The sequence below is a fragment of the Cynocephalus volans genome, chromosome 7 (assembly GCF_027409185.1).
Source record: "Cynocephalus volans isolate mCynVol1 chromosome 7, mCynVol1.pri, whole genome shotgun sequence".
Lineage (NCBI taxonomy): Eukaryota > Metazoa > Chordata > Mammalia > Dermoptera > Cynocephalidae > Cynocephalus > Cynocephalus volans.
In genome coordinates this window covers 102450687-102478577 of record NC_084466.1, presented here as the reverse complement: position 1 = coordinate 102478577, position 27891 = coordinate 102450687, and the positions used below count along the sequence as shown (strand labels likewise).

Below are 27891 nucleotides of genomic sequence, written 5' to 3'. Positions count from 1 at the left end.
ACTTCCTAGCTATTATTATTTCAAAGGAATTTTTTAGAGGAGGGAATCAAAAAGATTGTACTTAGGTTAGTATCATAAACAGGCAATGAATACATTTATAGAAGATATTAAAGTGTGGCAACTTAATATTCTGTTAACTAGAATATCTGATTAATTAGATCTCCCAAATCTTTAGTTGTCATTAAGCAAAAGATTACCTGCAATGGTTTAAGAATCTTTCCATTGGTTTATTTTACTGTTCAATAAACAAAAAGCTATTTAAGCTGACTTATGGTCACAAAATAAATTATTAAAATATAATTAATGATTATTATTGTTAATAATGATAATGATGATGATAAGAGTATGGTAATAAAAGTGGGCACAATGTATTTTTCAAAGATAGAGAGATGTGTTATCTCTCATCCCACATGCTCCTTTTGATCTTTACACTCCTTCCATTGAAAGATGGGGTTCATGTCTCATCCTTATAATTCTGGGAGGTTTTTGACTTGCTTATAATCAATAGATTATGACAGAAGTGACACTATATGGTTTCTGCAGTTAGGCTAGAAAAAGCAATGTAGCACGTGCTTTGTTACCTGTACATTTATTCTTGGATCCTAAAATGCCTTGCAAAAAGCCCAACTATCCAGAGGCTGCCATTCTGTGAGAAAGCCACACCACAAGACAGGATAAATGTAGCCTTCATTAATATTCTAGTCCTCAGCCCAGACATCAGACATGTATCGGAACAAACCTGCACTCCTTCTGAATTCCTGGCCCATGGAATCTGTGAGCATGGTAAATTGGTTGCTATTTTATGGCACTAATTTTAGGGTAATTTGTTGTACCACAGCAATAACTGGAACAAAGAGTGTGACAAGGAATGGTTACTTGCTCATCAATCCCATTTCTTCTTCTTAGACACTCAGGAAGAGGGCACTTACCAGCTCCTTTGCAGTTCATTTAGGTCCCTTGGGCTGGGTTTTGGCAAATGGGATGTAGAGGGGAGAATACCACATTGAGGTCTGGCCATCAAACTTCCAATGCAATCATTTACCCTCTCTTCCCTTTCTGCAGTGACAGTGGAGGTCACATTATACAGATGGCAGTATCAAAAGAATAGAGGATCCTGAATAATTGAGTTGTTACCTGGCAGACACCTACCTAGGAAAATGGGCTAGCATCAGACCAAGGTAAAAAGGATAAATAAACCGGCACTGGGATAAACTACTGGGATTTGAGGGTTGTGTTGCAACTAGCATTAGTTACTCTGACTAATACTAATACAAATACAAACATTCACTGAGCATTTACAATGTGCTAGAAACCTTGCTAAATGCTTTACACGCATTATCCCTTTTAAACTCTGATCAGCCATTTGGTACATTTGTTATCTCCATTTTATAAATGCAGATCTGAAGTTGAAAGAGTACTTGACTAACTCAGGGTCACAAAGATATTCCAAGGAAGGGCAATTTCTTTCTAAATGCAGGATGGGATGCCAACCTAAAATAAGGTTGTACTCCAAAACTTAAATTAGCAAAGTCCACTAGAAGAAGTTTGCCATCTGTAAATATATTGCCAATATAAATGGGTACACAGAATCTATTCCCAAAACCACTACTTTTAGTATTAATAGAAGACGTATAAAATTCCATGTTTTATTTTACTTTTACATTTTCAGTAAACAGACCACTATGGATGGGTTAAAATGTATTTTACAGCCATTTTTAAGGTTTCAAATAATTTTTGTTATGGTGTCTTCCTATATTTTATGACTTTAATTAAATTCCTGATTTCTGTTCCAAACACTGTAATATAAGACAGTATACTCATAAAACACATTTTAATCATTAAATTTGTAGATAATTTTGTGACTTTTCAGAGCTTACAACACCAAGGGACTGATAATAGAGGATAATGTGCATAAAATACACTTCAGCAAGTTTCACAAACTTCAACCTCAAAGATCTTTCTTTCTTTCACAACCAAATAGCTAATGTATACAATTAAGAAGTCTTGGGCTGGCTGGTTAGCTCAGTTGGTTATAGCATGGAGTTGTAACACCAAGGTCAAGGGTTTGGATCCCCATGCCAGCCAGCCACCAAAGGGGAAAAAAAAGTCTCATCAGGACTGTTCTACAATTGTCATCATCTTCAAAGAAGGGAATCTTGTCACATGCACAAGGTAAAATGGAGGACTTTTAAAACAACCAAATGGATCCAAATTTATAGAAGCTTTTACTGAGACAAATAGAGTTGATACAGACATGTACTGCCCATTCATGGTCACATTAGTGGCCACAAAATACAATACTTAATAAAAATCCTTGCTACTCTTAAAACTACCTTAAATCAAAGATAAAGCAAAGTTAATTCTTTGTGAAAGCATCTATCACAGTAGTTTCCTATTGAAACAGGATAGGGCTAGGCTTGAGAACCAAAGTGACTCCATTTTCTCTGCAGAAGACATTTGTGATTTTTCCATTCCTCAGTCATGAGACATCCCCCACCCCCCACTCCAGGGCACGTGATTACCCCATGGACCTGATAAAAGTAAGTGAAAGAGACTGGTTGGGCAGTTAACCACCCTGATAAATAAACTGAGATAAAAGGGGAACAGATATTTACTGAGTTGCAAAACCCCTTCCCCAAGGCTTATTAAAATATAACTTTTAGTTTTGTTTAAAACTTATCATTATCTACCCATTCTGTCTTTTCCCATAATTGTAAAAATTAAGTTACAGATTAACTTTAAGAACCCATTAGGAATTATACACAAGATACTCCTAGAACTGACCTCCCTCACGACCACTGTAAAAATACCAGAAATCATCAAAGCAAGATGCCAACTTCAATTGAGGAACTGCTTGCCTTTAAAAAACTCTTCCCCAACTTCCCCCAGGCAATTAGCCCAAATTCCATACATGCCAAAGTTTCAAGGTGACCGCTACAATGACCCTCGTGGGGTGGTGATAATGAACAACAGCTGGACCTACTGAGCAGGTGCAAGGACCAAAGCCCTAACCGAGCATGTGCCCATGATGCAACCAGGAAAACAGAGAGGACTACTTCCAGAGGCACAGAATAATGATGCCAGCCTGCACTCCTTGCCTTCTTGCCCTGTACAGGACCTGGACCAGCTCACCTAGGGGAGCTAGCTTCTCCGTAGCTACTTCGCTCATGCGTGTCTGTCTCGTCTTTAATAAAGCATTGCTCGCTTTACTGCTGGGTGCATTGTTCACTTCTATGACTTTGGGACCTAAGAGCCTAATTCAGTAACACTATTGTCCATCATTTTTGTAATGTAAAACATAACAAAGTAACATCATTTTTTTCTTTCCCTTAATTCCTTGGGGTGCAGTGATTATATTTCAAACAAATGTCAAATTTGGAAACCAAATCAACCACTTGATTTCATTGTAAATTACCCTAAATCTGATTTTGTTTAAAGGCCTAAGAATTCTTTCTTTCATGTAACTTACATTCTTGTGTGGGAAGAAAGACAATAGATAAATAAACAAATAAGTATATAATATGCCAATTGCCATGACAAACATGTACATATAAACCTGAATAAAAAGAGAGAGTGGCTGAGGTGAAAGATGCTATTTTTATGCACGGCTTTATTTAGGATCAGTGTAGGATGTCATATAAGGTAATGCTGGAGCAGACATGAAGAGGCTTCCTGTGCAGATTCTTGGAAGAAAGTATCATGGTTAGAGAGGATAGTAGGTAGAATGATGCCAGATGTGTGGGCATGTCTTGCAAACTGTAGGACAGTTGAGGGCCAATGTGTCTTAATCTGAGGGAGCAGGGAAGAGTTGTAGGATAAGTGTTCCTCAACATATTGCTCAAAAAGTGATTCTTGAGATTTATTTATGTGTTTATAATTGACCTAACAACAAAGGGAAGTCAGTAAAGTCTAAATTCTCCTGTTGTGTAAAAACATAGAGTTGTTTCCTTCTTCTGTGTTAAAAGAAAATGTTCTGAAGCAGATGCCTAAAGACCTCTAATCTTGTCCTGTGACTTCCCCTATCAGTGCGTGACCTCAAGCATTTCAATTCACTCAGAGACCTTTTGCTGTCAGATTCCAGAATATTTCTCCCTTTGAAACTCCATCATTAAAAAAAAAAAGAAAAAGAAAGAAAGAAACTCCATCATTTACTTTACAGATATTGGAAATATAAAATTCTCAACCTTCCTTCCTTTATTAACTATGCCAATGCCTATTTTCTGAAAGTCATTGCTTTATTAATTGTATTTTTTCAGAATATTTTTTCTGAAAGGCTTATGTAACTATTTAAAATTTGCTTTCAAAATATAGGCATGCAGCCGAACTTAATTGAAGCAAAAGATTAGCACATCTTAACAGTGCTAAAAATAATACAAAACATTAGATTTAACACTTAATATAAATTTAACTTATCTAATTACTAACACAAGTTATTTATAATAAATATATTATTTAATGAGTTTTAACTTAAAACTAAACAAAAAAGTCCCTTAACATTCCACAACTAAGCATTTTCCCCACGTTTTCTTCTGTTCACAGTGCTAGCCATTTTCTCTGAAGACCTGAAGGTGTTTTCAAAGAGAGATGCTTGGCTCCTTATATTCAGCTACTTTGAGCCAAAAGCTCTGTGTTGCGCTTGTGTAGAGCTCTCTGAATTCTGGACTAGTCTACATCAAAGCCCTTTGGACCATGGACTCTCCTGCCAGTCCAGTGGCTTTGACCCGTCAGTGAAAGAGCACTCCCCAGAATGACTTAAAGCTGAACATATTTCTCCCAGCATGAACAGCTGAGATCGCTGACTAGTGCTGCTTTTGTAGCTTAACCAGCATGTTTCTCAATGGTATTCTTTCTTACTCTAGGCATCTCAGCTCCCTTAGTCAAAAGTCTCTTCAAATGGTATACACATGAGTAAGGCCATTAAGTGTGTTGAGACTAGAAGACTTAAGCTCTTACTGACCAGTGCCAGCAGGTGATTCAGGGTTTCCTTCCCTTTTACACTCTCTATTTTCAGAGGAAACAGCAAGAGCCCCACTACAGAATTCTTCCCACCAAGGTTTAATTTAAATTTGCATATAAAACTAAGGTCACTTTGCAGCAGGACCTTTATTAAAGTTTCCTTAGGAAGCCCTCTGGTAGCTGGCTTTTTTACAAACTGGTTCTGACACTTTACAGGAGTCATATCACTTCCAAAAAGAACAGAGTATTTTAGCTGAGATTCCCTGTCAAGACTCCTCTGAGAGTGTAGAGTGACTAAGATGAACTTAGGAAATCTGCTTAACACTGAAAAAGGAAAAGGTGTAAAGTCTTAGTGCGTTAAATAAATCTAAAATGGTGCCTGAACAGATTCTCCATAGTCAACAAAGGATCTGCAAAGCATGAAGAGAAGCAGCTAACATTTGATAGCAGTTAGGCCTATGGAGAGAAAGTATGCCCTGGGGTTAGAAGAACTGTCTTGACAGGGAACTGTGATCATTAGTTCATTAGTGCTGAGCACTGTGGAACGTAGCCCAGTGGGTGGAGGTGATGTGCCACAGGCCTCAAGCAGTACAGTCAGGACCCAGAAACTAGAATGAGCATAACAATGTATCAAACAAATTGAACAATTTTTAGAGTAAAAGGGGTATAATCCAAGATTGTCCTATGCAAACCTGGGCATATATATATATATAGATAGATATTTACCAAAACTCACTGCATTTTAAACTCACTTAGAGAATACTTATTTTATAAAAACTCATTTGTGATCCCAATAATCTTTGGACAAAATTATTATTCTTATAACATAAAAAAAGAAAAATGAAACAAGAGAATGAAGTTGATGAATTTCAACATACTGTAACCCTCAAAAATTGAATTTCAAAATGTATCATAATCCAAAGCTAAACTAAATTTAATATTACCTGCTGAACAAATGATGCAAAATACAAATGATGCAAAATACAAATGATGCAAAATACAAATGATGCAAAGGAATGTAAAAAATTCCTCACGGCCTTTGGGAAAGAGTGGGTTCTAATAATTAAAGAACTCTATTTACAGAGCATCAGGGCATGAATATAATATTTAAAAATAAAAAACGAAGATAGTTCAATCTACACAAGAAAGGGTGAAAAAATTAGAGCACTTTGAAGAATGGAATCTCTCAGAGAGGAAAAGACAGGAGAATGGAGAAAGGATCCTGAGACCCTAGACTGTGAATAGAAAGAGTTGGCAAAAGTCATTCTGAGTGATTATATGACTCAAGGAACTTAGAAGAAAAGACAATTCTAATATTCAAATATTTTGGACGATTGGATTTAGAAAGGAAAACTAATAATGCGATGATTGGATTGTTGGAGAAGTCAGTCAAGATTTTGGTTAAGGGCTAAAACAAAGACAAAGGCCAGTAAACTTTTTCTGTACAGAGCCAGGTAGTAAACATTTTAGGCTTTGGGAACCATATAGTCTCTGTGGCAATTATTCAACCTTGCCATTGTAGCATGTGTTAGAAAATCTTATTCTTCTTTCCAATTTTTTTCAATATTTTAAAATATTAAAATCATTCTTAGCCCACAGGCCATATAAAACATATGGTTGACCAAATTTGGCCCACAAGCTATAGTTTGCCAGCCCCTGATCAAAGATAATACATAATGACTCACAAACATGAGAAATAAAAATCAATAAAAGAGGACCCAAACATCAGAAATATTTGGGAAGCAACCAATTATTTAAAGAAAAAAGTATTAATTTTATAATATTCAAAATTTCAGCATTATCAATAGTCCACACAACTCTTTCTAATTAGCCCTGATTAGTACAGTTTGGTAGGACTTTATCTAATTAAAATTACATCTTTTCAAAGGTGTAGGCTACTGAATAAAACATTTTTTTTTTTTTTTTGAGTGCCAACCTCTTGTCAAATATTTTGTATACATGTGATCTTTATGTAGTGGCATTGTCTGGCCTGGACTGGAAGACTGAGGAACTAAAGATCTAGGATTAGTTTTGCAACTAACTTGTTCTACAATCTTGGGATATTTGCTTAAACTCGGTAGGTCTGAATATGTTTGTTTGCTTCTTGATGTGCTTGTTTGTAATCTGTAAAATGCTAGATAATCTTTTTTTATTATTATAAGATACGCATACATAAAATTTACCATCTTAATTTTTAAGTATACAGTACAGTAGTGTTAATTATATATGCACATTGTGGTACAATAATTTTCTAGAAGTTTTTCATTTTATGAAATTAAAATTCTATACGTACTGAACAATTCCCCTTTACCCCCATTACCCCAACTGCTGGCAGCCACCATTCAAACCATTATTTTTTTAAATAACTTTATTGACATCTAATTTACATACAATTTTAAGTGCACAGTTTGATGAGTTTTGGCAAACTTGTACACCCATCTAACCATCTCAAATTATTAGTTCTCATAAAAGAGACTGCTGGGAATTTGTTCAGAACAGCATTAAATCTATAAATCAATTTGGGAATAACTGACATTTTAGTTTTTATTCTCCCAGTACAGGAAATGACCAATCTTTCCATTTATTTATATCTTTTTAATTTTCTCAATATTGTTTTGTAATTTTTACAGTATAGATCTTGTGTTTCTTTTGTTAAATTTACGACTAAGTTTATTTTATAATTTTTGATGCTATATTGTATTTTTTAAAAGGTGATATTTTCTAATTATTAGTTGCTACTGTATAGAAATATATACTTTGAGTTTTATTGCACTTCTCTATTGTACATTTCTTATTTTAATTTGCATTGATACTTAAAAGTAGAAATTCAATAGTATGCTTCCATTTTTCCCTCCAATGAATAAACTAATGACATCATGTAAAGTAACAATATAAGTAGTAACACAGCTGAGACTTGAACCACATCTTTTGATTTTACACAACACTCTTTCACTGTTTTTCCAGTTACAAACTTAATTCCACAGAATTCTAATCTCACAAGATAACATTCTATATTAGTTACTGACTAACTAATAGGGCCTTTCCTTTCAGTAGTTTTATGAGGGCCTTTCCCTTCAGTAGTTTTAAAGTAAAACTGCAGGCAGATAGACAGATAGTAGCTTAGTCCAGAAGACACATAAAAGAATTTGTATGAGGCCATGATGAAAAAAAAGCTGATGTTTTATATTGGACTAAGTTCCAGCTCTAAAAGCCATGTAAATGATTCATGTAAAAAGAGTTAATGTAAACTGGGCATGTAAATGCTTTTTAAATTTATTTTATTTCCCTTTGTTTCCTCAAAAATTAACTTCCATTAAAGCAGATATACAAAATATGCTTTATATATTCCCTGATATATAAAGTTAGAAAACTAATGCAGAAAATCCAAATTTAGTGATGAAAATCTTCACATTGGCTTTAAAACGTATCTCTATATTTTCTATGTGCTTTTGATGAGGAACATATAAAAGTTCACAAACAAAATATGTAAAATCTTCATTCTGAACACCTGTTAAAGGGTTAATCTTACCATGATCTTGTTACTCTTTTTGAGAGTAGTTCACGGCTGTCCACTCATGTTACTTTCTCACAATTTAATTATGTTGCCCTTTTTGAATTTCCTCTATTTATGACTAATTACCTTTTACCAAAAAAGATGAACATTGAGAGTAGTCCTTCTTTCTGTTTCAAGAGGTTAATTAAAAAATATGGAGAATTATAATAATAGCTTAAACTAATAAGGATTCAAAAGCACAATGTGTTAAATAACCTGTGGTTTAGATACCTGATATTAATAAAGATAGGTATCCTTTTATATAAATTATATCTTGGTTTTTTTGGGGACCGGGCCCTTGGCTTGGGGTCGCCGGCACCGGGCTCAGCCAGTGAGTGCACCCGCCATCCCTATATAGGATCCGAACCCGCGGCCTTGGCGCTCCCAGCGCCGCACTCTCCCGAGTGAGACACAGGGTCGGCCCTATAAATTATATCTTGCAAAAGGACTTATCTCTTTGTTTAAGACTTTGCCCTTCAAGTTGCTCTTTGGTCTTTGGCTTCATATTTTTCCATAAGCATATTTTTACAGTTTCTATAGTTAACATTCTTCAAGATATACAAAAGAAATAAGCAGCTTCAGCAGTACTAGTAAATATGAGCTCTATGTGGTAATACTATTAGTAGCCATCTTCTTGTAATAGACTACTATTTATTATGCATTTCATTTTTATTAGCTTAAAATAATCTTTTGAAGTAGGTTTCATACCAAGTCTATCTTACAAAGGAGGAAACTGAGGTTAAGTGAGATTTGTTTCTTGCTTTAGTCTTAACCATTATATTACAGGACCTCTTAATAATTGTAAAATTTGTGTATAGGTATTAACACCAAAAAGATCAAAATATTTAATATGCCTTACTCTCTAGGTTAAGTATGAGATTCTACAACCTTGTTTGTCCACATACTGAATCCAGTGGGGATAGCAATAATAAATGTCAGTATTTATCTTAGAACTTTTAAAAATAATCTAAACAATTGCTAACACAATAATTGATCAAAATGTATGTTAAAGGTAGACATAATCATATTTTTATAAAACTATAAAATATCAGGTTCTGGTCTTAAGTTAGCATTTTACTGTCTCAAGGGCGCTGAAGAGCAGCCATGAAAATTCAGACATAAAATAAGATTCTGTAACACCCACAAACACTCTCAAGAGCACAAACTGTTTCTCCCTGAACTTGCATAATTATAAACCTATTGCCTTAATGTTGACACTTTTTAGATACCTTGAAGAAAGCACCAAATGCTATGCAGTTCTAAGGCCAGAGTACAGGTCAGCATTAAATTTGACCTTGTAATGAGTAGATTATACCAGAACAATTTTATTATCTTCTGTAATAAAGGCATAGTCTTTAAGAAAAAAAAAAAATAGATTTTTCATTTACTTGCAACTGAATTATCCTTCTATTTTCATCCTATAATCCAATTAGCAATTAAGTCCAGCGGTTTCCAGATTTTCCTCTAAGGAATCCCTGTAGAAATTCTATAGAGGTTTCCCTAAAGACTGCCTGGGGTTGTGGAGACAGAGAGACGATGGTCCTCCAGCCTATTCTCTATGGTTTCAAGTACAGCAGCTCTGTTTTTATCTGTTTTATCTTTTTGGCCATAAAGTATATTTAAAGAAAGAATACATCTACCTCAAAATTCAAAAAATACTCTTGCAAACTACACACTTACAGACATGTTCTCAGTAGGACAGAGAAGCAGATTCCAAAGGCTCTTAACACTAATGTCCTTATACTGGAGCTATCTAGCAGGGATTGCAGTCAGATGAAGGGCCAGCATAATTTAATATTTTTGTTAGTAACATAGACAAAGGAACTAAGATTCTACATCTCATGTTTCTAACTGATGCTAACTCGGTGTGTGGTCAACAACCAAATTGGAAAGAAACCTGATAAATTACATGAAGAGTCATTTAGAAACACAGTGAAGTTTAATAGGATTAGGATTCCCAAGAGCAAACACATCAAATCAAAATGGAGAGCAGAGACATAAGCAACAGCAGGATAAAAAATTAGAACAAAAAGAAGTCATCCTCTATCCAACAACCCTGGTGTTTAAGATAGAAAAAGAGAAGCTAACAGCAGTCAGCTGTATCAGTGGAAATAACATATAAGAACAAGTCTTCCATTTCCTTGACATTGGAGAGGTCCTAACCAGAATATACTTTTAGATAGTTTCACTTGAGAAGTTTGTTGAGAATTAAATAAGGACTAGTGAAGAACACAAAATACTAAATTATTCCTATGAGGAAACGTTAACAGAAATGGATGTATTTACCTTGAAAAAGAGATGACTATAGGGAAAAATTACTTCCCTCAAAGGCTGTTAATAATTACAATAAATTGTTCTCCTGCCCTACAGAGGACTGTGATATGTGAGAAATATGTAGAAATAATGGCAAGATAATTTGATTTGCTATAAGTAAGCCAACTTGATAATAAGAAAATTTTTAAATACTGGAACTGGGATCCAATTGGGAAAGGTTATAAGATTTTTTTTTTTTTCCTTTCCTAGATAGTTTTAGCATGAAAAAAAAAAAAAAAAGTATCCTCTACCCTGGTTCCCCTGTGCTATTTCACTGGTTGATTTTCTCAAATATCCACCCAGAGATAGTGGGAAAATAGGGATTCCACCTAATATGATTATTTCCTGAAGTTCATGTGTCTTCTTCACACTTTTAGTGCTTCTCTCCTGGATCCACCTACCCTGCCAGCTTTGGGTTATCACTAGCTGACTAGTCCACACAGGTAAGACATAAAAACCTTTGCAAGAAAAAGAAAATATTTGATATAGGTTCTTTGTGGCTAAGACATAGTATTGGTACAGTACCAGTTCCTAATGATATATGAACAAATACTTATGGGCTGCTTGTAAGCGTATATCCTGAGGTTTCTCTCCAATATGTATAACTGATTGGAGTTCAGGTTTTCCCATGCCCTGAAGTACTAGATCCTGTATCTGGACACCTTTAGCCTTTCTCTTGCAGTTCTTCCATTGCATCCATCTGCCTACCAGGTTCCCTGAGGTACACAATGACTCCATTTTTACAGACTACTCAGCGTAGCCCAATTTTGACATTCAGGCCTATCAGATACTGTCAATGCTCCACCCATATCTTCTATTTCCATTTTACCGTCTTACTACCAGTTAAGTCCAGAGGATTTCAAATTGAACTCTACTTGTATTTACACATTACATTCACCAGTCCTACTGAATCTTCCTACTGCAAGCACCTGCCACCCTGCCTGAGATGGCCACAAGAGCTTGATCGGTCCCGACCATGAAGCTTGGTAACACCTCTGTGGACACCTTTAACCAAAGATGAATAGGTGGATAGATCTCCAGACTTTTTTCCCCTCAGATGAAATAATTCTGAGGTGCATACTACAGTACCTTCCAGAGTTTGCCAGCAGGACCAAGCCCCAATTGCTTGCAGTGACTCATAATTAAACCTTATTAGCTTCCTTCTCCTTCCTCACTTTCTCTCTTACTTTCTCCTAAATAGGCTACTGATAACACAAATCCTTACCTCAGGGTCTGCCTCCAGGTAAACCCATCTTAAGATAAAGTGTCTTTATATCTTTACCTACACACTTTCCAAAGAACTTACATTTTTGTTTTGTTTTGTATAGTTTTGCTTTGAGTAACATTTAAAAAAAATATATTTACATTAATGTTTGAGTAGAAACAAATAATCCTTGTCTCTGTAGACACAGTGTGCCCACAACAAATGGTGCACTTACCCTCCTAATAAGGTGGCATATATTTCCCCAAATAGATAACTCCCAGACTGGGACCATTCAAGTGTTGTTCCTGGCAGCTTCAAGTGAGATTTCTTGCAGAACACTGTGATTCTATGATCTAGGATGAGGGGGCTTGGCCAACGAATAACTTGTTTTAACACATTTTCCTATCAGTTCCAGTACAGTGATGAGAAAGATTCTTTCCTTTTTGTTCAAGAAAAGAAAGCAAATTACTTTATGTATTTTTTCTTGGCTCCTGATCATGCTAAGCAACACCTCAACAAATCCTGCACACAACGAATCCTATTATTTCTGCACACACAGCAGGCAAATGTGATCGTTTGTGTAAGTTATAACCAAATACGTAAGAGTGTTGTTTGTGACAGTAGATCTGATTTCGGGGATACATATAAATTTCTAAGCTTCTAATGGCTTTCAGCATTGACACTACAGTGTAAAAATAAAAGATTTCTTGCAATCATTCCAAGCATTCCACATGGTGACGAGTGCTACAATAATTCAATGAAAGGTAAGCAAACTTACCCGAATCATCATGACTGAACATCTGATATCATGGATTGTATCATAGATCTTCTTGGAGACGTCCACAAATTGATTATCATCAAACACATTCAATGAGTTCTTGCTTAAGGCTTCCAAGGCAACATTCACTTGTGTTACAAACTCAGGAATTACTGTTAAAATAAATAAGAGAGAAAAGATTATCCTCTTTGCATTTTTGGATTTCTATAGTTTGCAGGTAACGTAGAATTGTATATTTAAACAAATATTTGATTAATAGACTTTTAATTGTTGTTTTTTTATGTAGAGATACAAAAGATTTTGGCAGAATTATCTTGGTTCTCTGAAAAGTGAAGGATGAAAAGACAATAAAAGGCATTTTTATAGAAATGTTTTAAAGGATCATCTTTCCCTTTTATGTAATTTTTGCTTTTACCAAACTTAGGACCATATAATCATTTCTCATATTCAATATAAACTCCCCAAAAATTACAAAAAGGAATTGGTGTGAAAAACAATGGGGATTATATACATAAAGATATCTGAAGAAAGAAAGCATTTGTATTGCTTAACAAAAGGAATTTAATTAATGGTAATAATACTGCAAACTTTCTTTTGGTAAGATGTTTTCCCTATAATAAAAAATATTAATGAAAAGAAATTGGCAATTTCATATGCAAACTATTTCTGAAGTAACACAACACTGAATGAGTATAGGGAGGCATCCGTCAGTAAGGTGAATCCATAAATTGTCTTTTTTTTAAAGTGAGGTTTCAAAATAGTCTCAAATAAAAAGATTTCTTCAAATTTACCTTTTAGGTTAATGATAGTAACAGTTATTAATTCCACTAAGTTCAAGGCACTTTTGTAAGTGCTCACTGTTATTTAAATCTTAAAACAACCACAGTATTAACCCAGGGTTAATAGTCGAATAACTAACACACAGGGAAATCAAGAATCTTCTCCAGAGTTATTCTGCTAATATGTGTCAGAACAGAGATTTTAACTCAGACTGCTAAAGTCTGAGTCTACACCCTTAACTACTTCATTAAACTCTTGAACAACAGAGGTTTGAACTGTGTGGGTCCACAAGATTTTTTTCAATAAATTTTCATGACATACCTAACAGCCCTGGGGAAAGCACAGGACTTGCCTAAGTAGTAGTTAAGTAGCTAAGTTTTGGGGGAGTCAAAAGTTATAAGGGGATTTTTCAACTGTCGGGGTCAGCACCCTTGACCATCACATTGTTCAAGGGTCAACTGTATATTATGTTGTATTGAGGAAACCTCTACCCTATGTGAAGACGTGGGATAAAAACAGATTAATTTTTAGAGCAACAGTTCTAAACCTGGATGATAAAAGTAGTTTAACTAGTATGTAAATACTGATAAATATTATTTTATTCCTACATCCAAATTTCTATCTGCCTGTATGACATCCTATCTCTTGCAGTCCTACCTGCCATGCTCTTGATATGGGCAAATGTTGATGATACACGTGGGCACTCATTTTATTTAGTCCTTTCTTTCTTCCACCTGCTAAAATGTAACATTTAAACACTACTTCTTAGCCTTCATACCTACCAGGATTATCCAATGTGCTCCTCTCCTCTGTCCATTCTGTAGGCACACTGTCCAATTAAAAGTGGTATCAAGCCACATGTGGCTATTAATAATTAAATTCATTAACATTAAATGAAATTTAAAATTCACTTCCCCAGTGACACTCACCTATTTAGGTGCTGAATAGACACATGTGGCTAGGGACTATCTATTGGGCAATACTACTCTATGGTGTGATTTTATCAAGTCACTGTCTCACTCTCAGAGGCTAGGATAACAAAGCCAGGGAAGAAGAAAACTCATACCACTTTCCTAGGAGAAATAGTCCCAAACCACAATTTGCATCTATACGCATGTGACTTACAGAGTATATCTCTAATCTGGACCTTTTTCCTGAATGCCAGAACTGTGTATTGCAAAATTCTATCTGAATCTTTTGTAACACCTCAACTTATCCTATCTAAATCTAAACATATTATTTTTACCCAGAAAACCTATTTTTCCTCTACTGTGTCCTATCTTGGTGCCCTGTCCACCAAGAAAAAACCCAGTGTCCTCTTTGACCTCCTACTCTTCTTCACCTTCTATATCCAAGTGCCCACTATCTGCTCTACCATATATTATATCCTAAATCCATTGTCAATTTTAGCCCCACTTCCTCTAGCCATTATCATTTCCTGTTTACCATAGTCCTTCCTGTGCCTAAATTCTGCTAATCTTTCAGACTCACCTTAAGCATAATCTTATTAATGAAACCTGCTCTTAGCATTAAGTACAACAATATCTGCCACAAAATAGACATTGAACAAGTTGTTTTATGAATGAGTCATGTCAATACAGTGTTTATAAGTTTTCTTTTTTAAAAATTATTTTAATTGAAATATAATTGATTATACATATTATGGGGTACAAGGCTGACTACAGTATTTGTGTAAAATATGTGATGTTCAAATAAATATTATTAGCATGTTCCTTACTATAAAATATCATTATTCTTTTTGTCCCTTATCCAGTTTCTTTCTAACCCCCCTCCGTCCCCCTTTTCCACTTCGAGCAACCATAGATCTGTTCTCTCCTTTGGAAAGTTCACCATATTATTGTCGTCTTTCTTTCTCTCTTTCTTTCTTACCTCCCACTTATGAGTAAGGACATGTTGTATTTGTCTTTCTGTGACTGGCTTATTTCACTTAACGTAATTTTCTCCAAGCTCATCCATGTTAATGTGAACGGCAAAATTTCATTCTGTTTTATGGCTGAGTAGTATTCTATTGTGTACATATATCACAGTTTCCTTATCCAGTCATCTGTCGATGGACAATTAGGTTGGTTCCATATCTTGGCTATTGTAAATAGAGCATCCATAAACACGGGAATGCACGATTCCTTTCAACATGATCATTTCCACTCCTTTGGGTATATACCCAAGAGCAGGATTACTGGGTCTTATGATAGATCTACCTGTAGTTGTTGGAGAAACCTCCACACTGTTTTCTATAATGGCTGTACTAATTTCAGTCACACCAACAGTGTTCACCTCTCTTCACATCCTTGCCAGCATTTGTTATTCTCAGTATTTTTGATAATAGCAACTCTCATTTGGTTAAGATAACATCTCAGTGTGGTTTTGATTTGCTTTCCCCTGATGATTACTGATGTTGAGCATTTTTTCTTTTATGCATCTGTTGGCCATCTGTATGTTTTCCTTTGAAAAATGTCTATTCAGCTCCTTTGCCCAATTTTTAATTAGATTATTTGTTTTTTTACTGTGAAGTTCTTTGAGTTCCACGTATATTCTGGATATTAATCCCTTTGGATGTATAGTTTGCAAATATTTTCTCCAATTCCGTATGTTGTCTTTTCACTCTGTCACTTATTTCCTTTGCTCTTCAGAAGATTTTTAGTTTGATATAATCTCATTTATTTTTTCTTTTGTGCTTGTGCTTTTGGGGTCTTATTCATAAAGGCTTTGCCCAGTCCTACTTCCTGAAGTGTTTCCCCTATGTTTTTAGTAGTTTTATAGTGTCAGGTCTTATACTTAAGTCTTTAATCCATTTTGAATTGACTTTGGTATATGGCAAGAGGTACAGGTCTACTTTAATTCTTCTGCATATGGATGTCCAGTTTTCTCAACACTGTTAATTGAAGAGGTTGTCTTTCCCCATATATGTTCTTGTCACCTATGTCAAAAATCAGTTGGCTGTAAGTACATGGATTGATTTCTGGGTTCTCTATTTTATTCCATTGGTCTGTGTATCTGTATTTATACCAGTACCATGGTGTTTTGTTTACTATGGCTTTATAGTACAATTTGAAGTCAAGTAGTATTATGTCTCAAGCTTTATTTTTTTTGCTCAGGATTGCTTTGGATATTTGGGGTCTTTCATTGTTCCATATGAATTTTAGGATTGTTTTTCCTATTTCTGTGAAGAATGTCATTGGTATTTTGATGGAATTGCATTGAATCTGTAGATCACTTTGGGTAGTACAGACATTTTTGCAATGTTAATTCTTCCAATCCAGGAGCATGGAATGTCTTCCCACCTTTTTGTGTCCTCTTTAATTTCTTTCAGTAGTGATTTGTAGTTCTCGTTTTAGAGATCTTTCACCTCCTTGGTTAAATTGGTCCCTAGTATTTTATATTTTTGGTGATTAATATAAATTGGCTTGCTTTCTTGATTTATTGTTCTGCTAGTTCAAAATTGGAGAATAAAAACACTACTGGTTTAGGGGTGTTGATTTTGTATCCTGTAACTTTACCAAAATTGTTTATAAGTAAAAAGAATTTTTTGGTACTGCTTTTAGGTTTTTCTATATATAGTATCATGTCATCTGCAAACAGGGACAGTTTTACTTCATCTTTTCCAACCATGATGCTCTTTATTTCTTTCTTTTTTCTAATTGCTCTAGCTAGTACTTCTAATACTATGTTAAATAGGAGTAGTGATAGTGGGCATCCTTGTCTTGTTACTGTTCTTAAGAGAAAAAAAAAGCTTAAAGCTTTTCTCCATCAGGATGATAATGGCATTGGGTTTGTCATATACACCTTTTATTGTGTTGAGATAATTTCCTTCTATACCTAATTTGGTGAGAACCTTTATCATGAAAGGATGCTGTATTTTGTCAAATGCTTTTTCTGCATCTACTGAGATAATCATAGGGTTTTTGTTCTTGATTTTGTTGATGTGTTGTATCACATTTATTCACTTGCATATGTTGAACCATCCTTGCATAACTGGGATGAAATCCACTTGATCATGTCATGTTGTATAATGTTTTTGATGTGCTGCTGTATTCCGATTGCTAACATTTTGTTGAGGAATTTTGCATATATGTTCATCAAAGATATTGGCTTATAGTTTTCTTTTTTTGTTGTGTCTTTGTCTGGTTTTTGTATCGGGGTAATGCTGCCCTCATAGAATGAGTTTGGGAGAGTGGCCTCTGTTTCAATTTTCTGAAATAGTTTGGAGAGTATTGGTATTAATTCCTCTTTAAAGGTTTGGTAGAATTCAGCAGTACTATAGATTGGATGCCTCCCCCCAACCTCATTTAGGATTAAACCCCTCTATTAACTGTTGAGAGTGGAAATCCTAATATGATAATTGAAAGGTGGAACCTTGAAGAGGTGATTAGATTTCAGGACTGTGCAGTAGTGAATGGATTAATAATTGTAGTCAGGGGTGTGATTCTGAGGGCTTAAAAAGGAGAGTGAATGAGGAGGTTGGTCTCTTGCTCTCTCTGCTCCACCATTTTTGCAATGTGATACCCTGTCATCACTGAAGTTACCACCAATGAAAGCCTTCACCAGATGCATTCCCTAGACTTTGCACTTTCAGTCTCCAACACTGTAAGCATTCTCTTATAAAATACCCAGCACCAGTATCTCAGCTGCTTTGGCTGCTCCAGCCATGCTTAAATTGGCCCCAGGTGGGCTGGACCTGCAACTTTGGAAAATACCACCATGGAGATCCCAGATCTATTGAGCTACCAGAGAGAAACACCAGCTTGCAAGAGCTGAAGCTTGGCCTCAGGCCAGGAGCCATAGAAGCAGAACTGCCCAAGGGCTTGGGGACCCAACCCCCACACCAGTATGTAGAGGATATCAGACATGGAGTTAAGGTATATTATTATTCAGCTTTAAGATTTAATGCCTTCCCTGCTGGGTTTTAGACTTGTTTGGGACTTGTTTCATCTTTCTTTTGGCCTATTTCTCTCTGTTTGAATGGGAATATGTACATTATGCTTGTCCCACCACTGTATCTTGGAAGTAGATAACGTATCTTGATTTCATATATGGGACTTTGAACTTTGAATTTTTGAGTTGAAATAAGTTAAGACTTCGGGGATAAAATTAATATATATTTGTGCATGAAAAGGACATGAGTTTGGGGGGTAAGGGGCTTAATCCCTACTGTTAACTGTTAAAGTTTGGAAATCCTGTTATAGTAATTGAAAGATGGGGTCTTGAAGAAGTGATTAGATTGAAGGACCATGCAGTAGTGAATGGAATAATAATGGTGTTCGTGGGCATGGTTCTGTAGACTTTAAAAGGAGAATGAGAGAAAAGGTGGTGTCTTGCTCTCTCTGCCCTTCCATTTTCACAATATGATACACTGTCATCACTGAAGTCACCACCAAAGGAAGCTTTCACCTGATGTGTTCCCTGGACTTTTGATTTCCAGCTTCCAGCACAGTAAGCAATAAATTTCATTTTCTTATAAAATACCCATTTGTAGCTTATTATAAGCAATAGAAATAGACTAATACTAAATCATCCAGTCCTGGGCTTTTCTTTGTTGGGAGACTGCAAATTACTGCTTCAATCTCATTGCTTGTTATTGGTCTGTTTAAGTTTTTTATTTCTTCTTGGTTCAGTTTTGTAGTTTCTATATGTCCAGAAATGTATCCATTTCTTCCAAGTTTTCAAATTTGTTGGCACAGAAGATTTTATATCCTTTTATTTCTGTGGCATCAGTTGTACCCTCACTTTTTTCATTTCTGATCTTTTTTTATGTGGATCTTCTCTCTTCTCTTTTTTTCTGTTGTTATATTGATCTTTGATATTGCTTTGGGGCGGGTTCTATTTCATCTAGCTCTGCTCTGATCTTAATTATTTCTTTCCATCTACTAATTTTGGGATTGGATTATTCTTGTTTTTTTTAGTTTTTTGAGATACAATGTTATGTTGCTTATTTGAAATTATTCTTTTGATGCAGCAATTATTGTGATAAAATTTCCTCTTAGCATTACCTTTGCAGTATCCCACAGGTATTGGTATGATGTGACTTTATTTTCATTAGTTTCAAGAAATTTTTTGATTTCCAGGTTTAATTTATTCTTGGACCCATAGATCATTTGGGATCCTGTTGTTTAATTTCCATGTATTTGTGTAGTTTCCTGAGTTTTGCTTGTTATTGATTTCTAGTTTTAATCTGCTGTTGTCTGAAAAGATACTTGTAATCATTTTGATTTTTTTTTAATTTGCTGTGAGTTGATTTGTGACCTAAATTTGTCCTATCCTGGAATATGTTCCACGCACTGATGAGAAGAATGAATAAGCTGTTGCTGGATGAAATGTTCTGTAGATATCTGTCATGTCTAATTGGTCTAAAGTGTAGTTTAAATCTTGCATTTAATTGTTGATTTATTGCCTAGATGATCTGTCCAATGATGGTGCTATTAATAATATTAATAATATATTAATATTCATATATTAATATTACAATATTAATAATATATATGCTGAGTGCATATATATTCATGTTTGTTATGTCTTCTTGCAGGATAGATCCCTTTATCCTTATATAGTGGCCTTCTTTGTCTCTTTTTATGGTTTTTGTTTAAAGTCTATTTTATCTGATATAAGAATAGCTACTCCTGCTTGTTTGTTTTTGGTTTCCATTTGCATTGCATATCTTTTTCCATCCCTTCCTTATTAATCTGTGTGTGTTTTTACAGGTGAGGCAAGTCTCTTATAGACAGCATATAGTTGGGTCTAGCTTCTTAATCCAATCAGCCAGTCTGTGTCTTTTGAGAAGAGAATTTAGTCCACTTATATTTAGGGTTGTTATTGAAAGGTACTGTCTTACTCCTGGCATTTTATCAATTGTCATTTGCATATTTTAATAATCTTTTGTTTTTTTCTTTCGCTTTTTTTTTTTTATCTTTGCTGTTTGTTGCTTTTTTGAGGTGGTAAGATTCAATTTCTTTCTTTTTCTCTTTTGCATTTTTGTTCTAACAGTGGCTTTCGTCTCTCTTGTGTATACATGACTCAAAATGAGTCATTCTCATTTTCTGGATTCCATATCCAGTTCTCCCTTGAGAATTTCTTGTAGGGTTGGTTTATGGTGGTGACTTCCCACAGGGTTTTTTTGGGTTTTTTTTTTTTTTTTTTGTCTGGGTAATACACCATTTCTCATCCATTAGTGAAAGATAGCCTTGCTGGGTATAGTATTCTTGTTTGGAAGGTTTTTTGTTTGTTTGTTTCTTTCTTTCTTTTAGTATTTTGAATATATTATCCCATTTCTTCTGGCCCGTAGAGTTTCAGTTGAGAAGTCTGCTGTTAGTCTGATAGGGGATGCCTTATAGGTGACTTGATGTTTTTCTTTTGTTATTTTCAGGATTCTCTCTTTGTCTTTGACTTTTGTCAGTTTAAGTACAATGTGTCTTGGATAGAACCTTTTTTGGATTGAATCTCTTTAGGGATCTTTAAGCTTCCTTGGTCTGATAGTCCATGAATCTCCCAATACCTGGGAAGTTTTCTGTTGCTATTTCATTGAATAATTTTTTAATGCCTTTTCTTTTCTCCTCCTCTTCTGGAGCACCCATGATTCAGGTATTTGTTCGCTTAAGGTTCTCTGCTAGCTCTCTTAGATTTTCTTTAATTTTTAAAATTATTATTATTATTGTTTTGTCTGCCTGGTTATTCAAAAAATACCATCTGCAAGATCATAAATTCTTTCTTCTGCTTGCCCTAACCTGATGCTTAAGCTCTTGGTTGTGTTTTTTATTTCACTGAATGAATCCTTAATTTCCAGGAGTTCTGCTACATTCTTTTTTAAGGTATTAATCTCTTTCTAAATTTCATCCTTCATATCCTGGATATATTTTTTCTTTTCATTTTGTTTTCTAACTGAGTCTTATCTTATCTCTTTGAGTTTTCATAAGATTGTTGCTCAAAATTCATTTTTAGTCATGTAAGGGTTTTCTGCCATGTGAGGTTTGGTACTTGAGAATTACTGTATTCCTTTGCTGGTATCATATTTTCCTTTCTTTCTTTCTTTCTTTCTTTCTTTTAGTGTTTCTGGTATCTCTATGTTGATGTCTTGCCATCTGGTAGATCAGTTGCTTCTTCAATTACTCTGGTGTGGGCATTTGAGGAGAAAGACTTCCTCCTTTTCTTCTAGGCTCCACTGGTGACTCTCCTTTTGTTAATGTAGTCAACTGTGTAGCACAGTGGTCATGGCTGCTACTGTGGCAGCAGGCTGTTCTTGTGATGGTAGAAGCTTTGGTGGTGGCTGTGGTGGGCCACTGTGCAAAAGCAGTGTTTGTGGCACACTCTTGTCTTTTGTACAGTTTTGGGCACTGCCCACAGCTTCCACCTAGGTTCCCAATTATGCTCCTGCCTTCAGTTTGGGTGGTGGAGGGTGCCCATGGCTTCAGCTTAGGTCCCCAATCACACTCCTGCCTTCTGTTTGGATGGTGGAGGGTGCCTATAACTTCTGCTTGTCACAGTTGCACTCCTGCCTTCTGTCAATAAGTTTTCAATGGTTGCTTGAAACTTTTTCCAGTTTGTATCCTAAGAGCCTAGCCTGTAATGTACTAGATAAATAACTGAATAAATTAAATAATTAAATGGATAAAAACAATGAACATAATATGTAAAAGCCAGACAAAATTGTAGGTACAATGCAACTCATTTAACTTGTGTTTCAATGTGATTTAGGTTTTGTTCACACATGTGGCACTTCATAAATATATTTATGCAGGCCTATGGGAACATTCAAACACGTTTAATGAGTTAATCTTTAGTTTTAGTGTCAAGAGAGGAGGGAACGCTGAAGAAAATACATCCAGTTCAGATCTCCTCACTGACCAGCCACAAAAAAAAAAAAAGAAAGAAAGAAAGAAAAGATGTGTCTAGTTATTTGACCAGCCACAAAAAAAAAAAAAAAGAAAGAAAGAAAGAAAAGATGTGTCCAGTTATTTGACCAGCCACAAAAAAAAAAAAAAAAGAAAGAAAGAAAGAAAGAAAAGATGTGTCCAGTTATTTTACATTTCCTTCAGGGTTGGTGGTGAATAGAAAACCACCCACCAAAACTACCATTCTGAAGAACAGGACACAGTGGCTTCTAGCCTCTCTGACATCCTCTATTCATTCTACAGACATAGTTAAATAGAAAGAGATGTGATCTCAAAACCTATAGTGGTCTACTGTTTACAAAGTTTTATTCATAATCCCCTCAACTAAAAAAAGCTTTTCTTATATACCAAACAAGTGTGCAATACAATAACAAATTATTATCATCACCTTCAGTCTGTTATTATTGTCTCTACAATAGTGAAACTGCTCCCATCATCTTCCTACGTACATTTTTGGCAAAAATGAAAAACATAAAATCATGTAAAGGTCTGGTTTTCACCAGCATGTGCAATAATGTGAGAAAGATTTAGGGTATTTTAAGGAAAACACAACACAGGCTTTTTATTATTGTAACATGATTTCATTTTAACTCCTTTAGGGACCTGTCACTAATAAACTAACAGTAGCTCCAGTTAAAAGCTGAAATCTTTCAGAAGCAAATGTTTAATTTCTGACGTGCAGATGGAAACTACTACCTTCTCACTCTAACAGCATAAATGAACTATTCAGCCCTGATGCGTAATACATTTCTCATTTCATTAGCTTAAATGTCAGCTGTGGATGTGCTTTACTTACACTATGGGCATATGGTTGCTTGGATCAAACTGAGAGTAAAATTTTTTAATGCTTCCAAGAAAATACAAAGTGAGAATAATTAAATAGCCAGTTAATGGTCATTTAGAAGGACAAACAAATTGATAAAGGTGTCTCGAATCCAAATCTACCTAGGTTTCAAAATTACAAGATTTACATATAATATACTATTATGCTATACAACTATTGATCAAAGGTGGGCTACCTTAAACAAATTCATTCTAATCAATTGATATGTCAGGTAGGATAAACTGTTCTGAACTTTGGAGCATAGATGTATTAAACAAAGGTAGCCTTTGGGTCAATACATCGTCGATTTCAAACGAAGTATCACTATTTTATACAGTACTGCCGAATTTTAAACCAGTTCAGAACTCTTTTGAAGTATATACTTTATTCAGATAATATAGAATAGTAGCTAACATTGAGTTCTTACTCATCTTGGCCCTGTGCTAAGCATTTTATATGTGTGTCTCATTTAATCCTCACAGCAGTCCTGTGAGGCAGGAACTATTACTATCCTGATTTAACTGATGAGGAAACTGAGGTCACGCAGCTAATAAGTGACAGGCTGGTAATTGAGACTACGGAGCCTGCTCTCTGAACTCTAAAGCACGCTGCCTCCTTTTGATAAGTAAAGTCCTTGGGGCTTCTGTATTTCTGTGCTCCTGGTAGAATTCATGTTAATTTTCTGGCAATGAGGTTAACAGACTTGTAGAGCCAAATCCTCCTAGGTCTTGAGCCTCTCTCTGGTAGTAACCCAAGAATGTTTTATCTCTTCTAAATCCTGGCTAAATTTATTATGTGCATTTGAAAGTAGGTGAGTGTACATAATTCTTGAATTAAGTAGGTCAGAAAAGAATTCAAACTCATTGTAGGTAATGATCTGAAATGATGTCAACAAATTATGTTTTCTATCATTAATAAAACCTGGATTAAAATATTTATAATTATATTATTATCTTTGAAAATTACTAATGGTGGAAGAATTTGCCTTTGAAAGTTTACATAATGCTAAGTCATCAGTTCTTTATGTTATGTTAAGGAATTGGGTAGGAATAAATAATAGTGGAAAGTGCAATTAAGCATATAAATGATTTCCATAAGTACTTCACACCCTTCATTTCTCCTGTTTATTTAACAAACATTGATTATCGTGGTTCATATTTATTTAATATTTGGGAAGCAAATATTATGTATCAGGAATGTGCTTGGTACCTCACAGATTAAATATCATACAACTCTGGCCAGTGAGGATTTTGCCATTTTTCAAATGATAAAGTACTGACTTACTCTGATTCTTTATGACATATCACACAGTTAGCAACAGCAGCATTTCTGACCTCACTACTATACTCTGCTACTACCCACCCCACTTTATTTTTTTTATGGTAGCTGGCCAGTTCAAGGATTGAACCCTGGACCTTAGTGTTATCAGCACCACACTCTCCACACTCTAACCAAATGAGCTAACTGGACAGCACTACTACCACCGTTCAAGCACCTGGAATATCTCCAAAAAGTAAAAAATAAAACAACAAAGAGGACTTTGAGATAGAGCTTCATGAAGTTGATATTATGTTTTTTCCCCTAGCAGTGGTGTTTTTCTGCATACGAAACTCTGATCACTTAAGTAGCCTGAGTATCCACCTCTGCATCTCTCCATTGACTCAGAAACTTGTAACTCCTTTTCCTGTAGCTTAAATTCTAAAAACCTTCATATGTCTAAGCAATGTGTTAATATTAATAAATCATAATCCTTGACTTAAATATTTTAGAAGTTTATCCAATGCGTTAATAAAGATTTAGCTCTTTTACATCTTTCCTTACATCGATTTGTTTACATCACATTCTCAGTAAGAATTCTTCTTGTATTCAGCTACTTCCAAAATCCTGACAGACAGCTCTTAAAAACAGAAGTCTGTCAGATCACCTTTATTTCCTCAGGAAAGTGCTAGGTACCAGAGTTAGAATTGAAACTCAAGCACTCAGACTCAGAGCCTGTATCTACAACCACTATATTCTACTGCTTGGATGCAAGGATAGCCACTCTGAGACATACCAACAAAACAGTGCAGAACACTCAATATAAAGAGAAGACCTAAATCTTTAAGAAAGAGAAGATCATCTATGCTACAGCTCAAATGTGTCCCACAGAAGTTCATGTGTTGGAAACCTAATCCCCACTGTAACAGTGTTAAGAGGGTGGAAAATCCAATTTTGGTATTTGAAAGGTAGAGCCTTTGAGAGTTGACTGCATCTCAATGACTGTGCCCTCATGAATGAATTGATCCATTCATGGAGTTATGGGTTGATGGTTTCATGGGTTGCCAAAGGTGTGATTTTGACAGCTTTATGAGAAAGCAGAGTGAGTGAGCAAGTTAGGTCTCTAGCTCATGCCATTTTCTCTCAACATGATAAGCCTCTGTGTAGAGTTCCCCACAAGAATAAGCCCTCACCAGATGTGTTCCCTGGACCATGGACTTCCCAACCTCCCAAACTATAAGAAATGAATTTCGTTTCTTTATAAATTACCCAGTTTCAGGTATGTGGGCTATAAATATTTAAATCAGATTAACATTAGACTTTTCATGAGCAACAAACACTGGATATTGAAGGAAAAGAGATAAAACAATGCCTCCAAATTCTAAGGAAAAAATATTTTGAACTTGGAATTCAATACCCAGCCAGTCCATCAATTAACAGTGAGATTCTTTCAGAAATTCAAGTACAGGGAACGTTTACTTTCCATGAGTTCTTTATCAGAACCCTTTACCTTGACCTGGGTGTTATAAACCACCCTCTAACAGACTGAGCTAACCAGCCAACCCTCCATGAATTCTTTATTAAGATACTTGGCAGATATAACCTTCAAACAAGAGGAGAATCCCAAAGATCAAAACATGGGGCTGAGGAGATAGTGGAGTCAGAAAAGCAGCATAAGAAATACCCAGCAGGTATTTATGTGTATTTTAGCATTGAAACAATAAGTCAACATGTGGATATTTTTGAGAGCTAGAGTTCTCACTGTGGAAGCAGGCAGGTACTGCTATAAAATGGGGTAAGACAAAGAAGAACCCTACGGGATTAGATTGAATTGGGGATGTCAGCTTGAACTCATGATTTTATATACAGATGAGAATTACCAACCCCCATGGCTTTTAGATTTTAGCTACCCCTTCATTTCTTCCTCTCCCTAATCAATCTTTCTCCTTTCCTCCCTTTCATTCAACAACACTGACTGGGCAAGAAAACCCACCCTGTGATAGTAACCCATGCCAAACTCACAATAGTCCAACCATTTTTGGCTAGATTGGGAAGTTTGAACACTAGTCTCATCTCTGCAGAGAATTCCACTTCTGATGACAGTACGCCAATGCCTCTTCATTTTAATGCTTAAATTTCCACCCCCAAGAGAACATGGATCAAATGTAACATACATGACACTGCACTGCGTATGCATGTGCACCCCCACTGGAATATGCATAGAAATAACCAGCCCTTGTTCAATATGTATGTTCTCATAGCTAGATCCTTAAAGGCTGTAACCCCCACCTACTAGGAGAGCTTGGGATGGGTCATGACCAAACGTGCTCCTAGGTTGTGCAACCCAAAAATAAAACTCCTTTCTGTTGATACTCAAATTGCTGTTTTTTACGTTTCTGTTGGTATACACAGTAGATAAGGACCCTGTGGATGTTTACCCAGGACAGCACAGATACATATTACCTTTTGTGTTAAGAAAGGAGAAGTAAGAAAACACATCTTAATTTGCTTATTTTCATACACATTAAAAAAAAAAAAAAAAGACTCATCATAAGAACACCTGAAAGAATAAAGAAAAGAATAAGGACACTTGTTATCTACAAGAAATGGTAAGAGTAAAGTATAAGGGCTATGAAAAGAGAGGTTTGTCTGAGAACAGTTTTTGTATATTTTTAACCTTTGTAAACATAAAGATTCTACAATTTTTTTAAAAATCACATTGAATCAACAAGGGCATGGAATCAGGGAGAAAACTTAAAACTAAATGCAAATAGCAACAAATGAACAAATGAATGTGTTTTGATTTTTCAATGTGTGCACTATTGAACTGCTCACACTTCACTACTTTCTAAAGCTGTGCTGTCCAATACAGTAGCCACTAGATATATGCTGCTATTTAACTTTATATTAAATTAATACAAATTAAATATAATTAAAAATTCACTTCCTCAGTCACTCTAGCACATCACATACAGCTACCATAACAGACAGAGTACATATAACTCGGTTCCATCATCACTCAGAGTTCTATTGGACAGCATTATTCCAAATATTTTTTGAGCACTTGCTCTCTTGGGGTACTGACTTAGATTTTGGAAGTGTAATATGGGTATAATCTTTGTAATTTCTCTGTGCATCCATCACTGATATGAGTTATAAAACTTTTTAAAAACCCTCTTTGGCACTTAGAAATGTCCTGGGCTATAGAAAAATTGTATACAGATTCTATCTACTGATACCATTTTCAACTTTGCCGGCCAACATGTGTACTTTTTGGTATAGATATAGATGACTACGTAAACGAGAGAATATATTTTTCTTTGTTCT

The 27891-nt window shown here is 35.3% G+C and overlaps 1 protein-coding gene across 3 annotated transcripts in view; it reads right to left on the bottom strand.

The window, feature by feature from the left end:
* The window catches only part of CTNNA3 (catenin alpha 3), a 1664900-nt gene that overhangs the window by 335945 nt on the left and 1301064 nt on the right, over window positions 1-27891 (bottom strand). For all 3 annotated transcript variants that reach the window (XM_063101675.1, XM_063101677.1, XM_063101676.1), the window contains one exon: window positions 12805-12956. In XM_063101675.1, the coding sequence (XP_062957745.1) occupies window positions 12805-12956 (152 nt within the window). The remainder of the gene's footprint in view (window positions 1-12804; window positions 12957-27891) is intronic.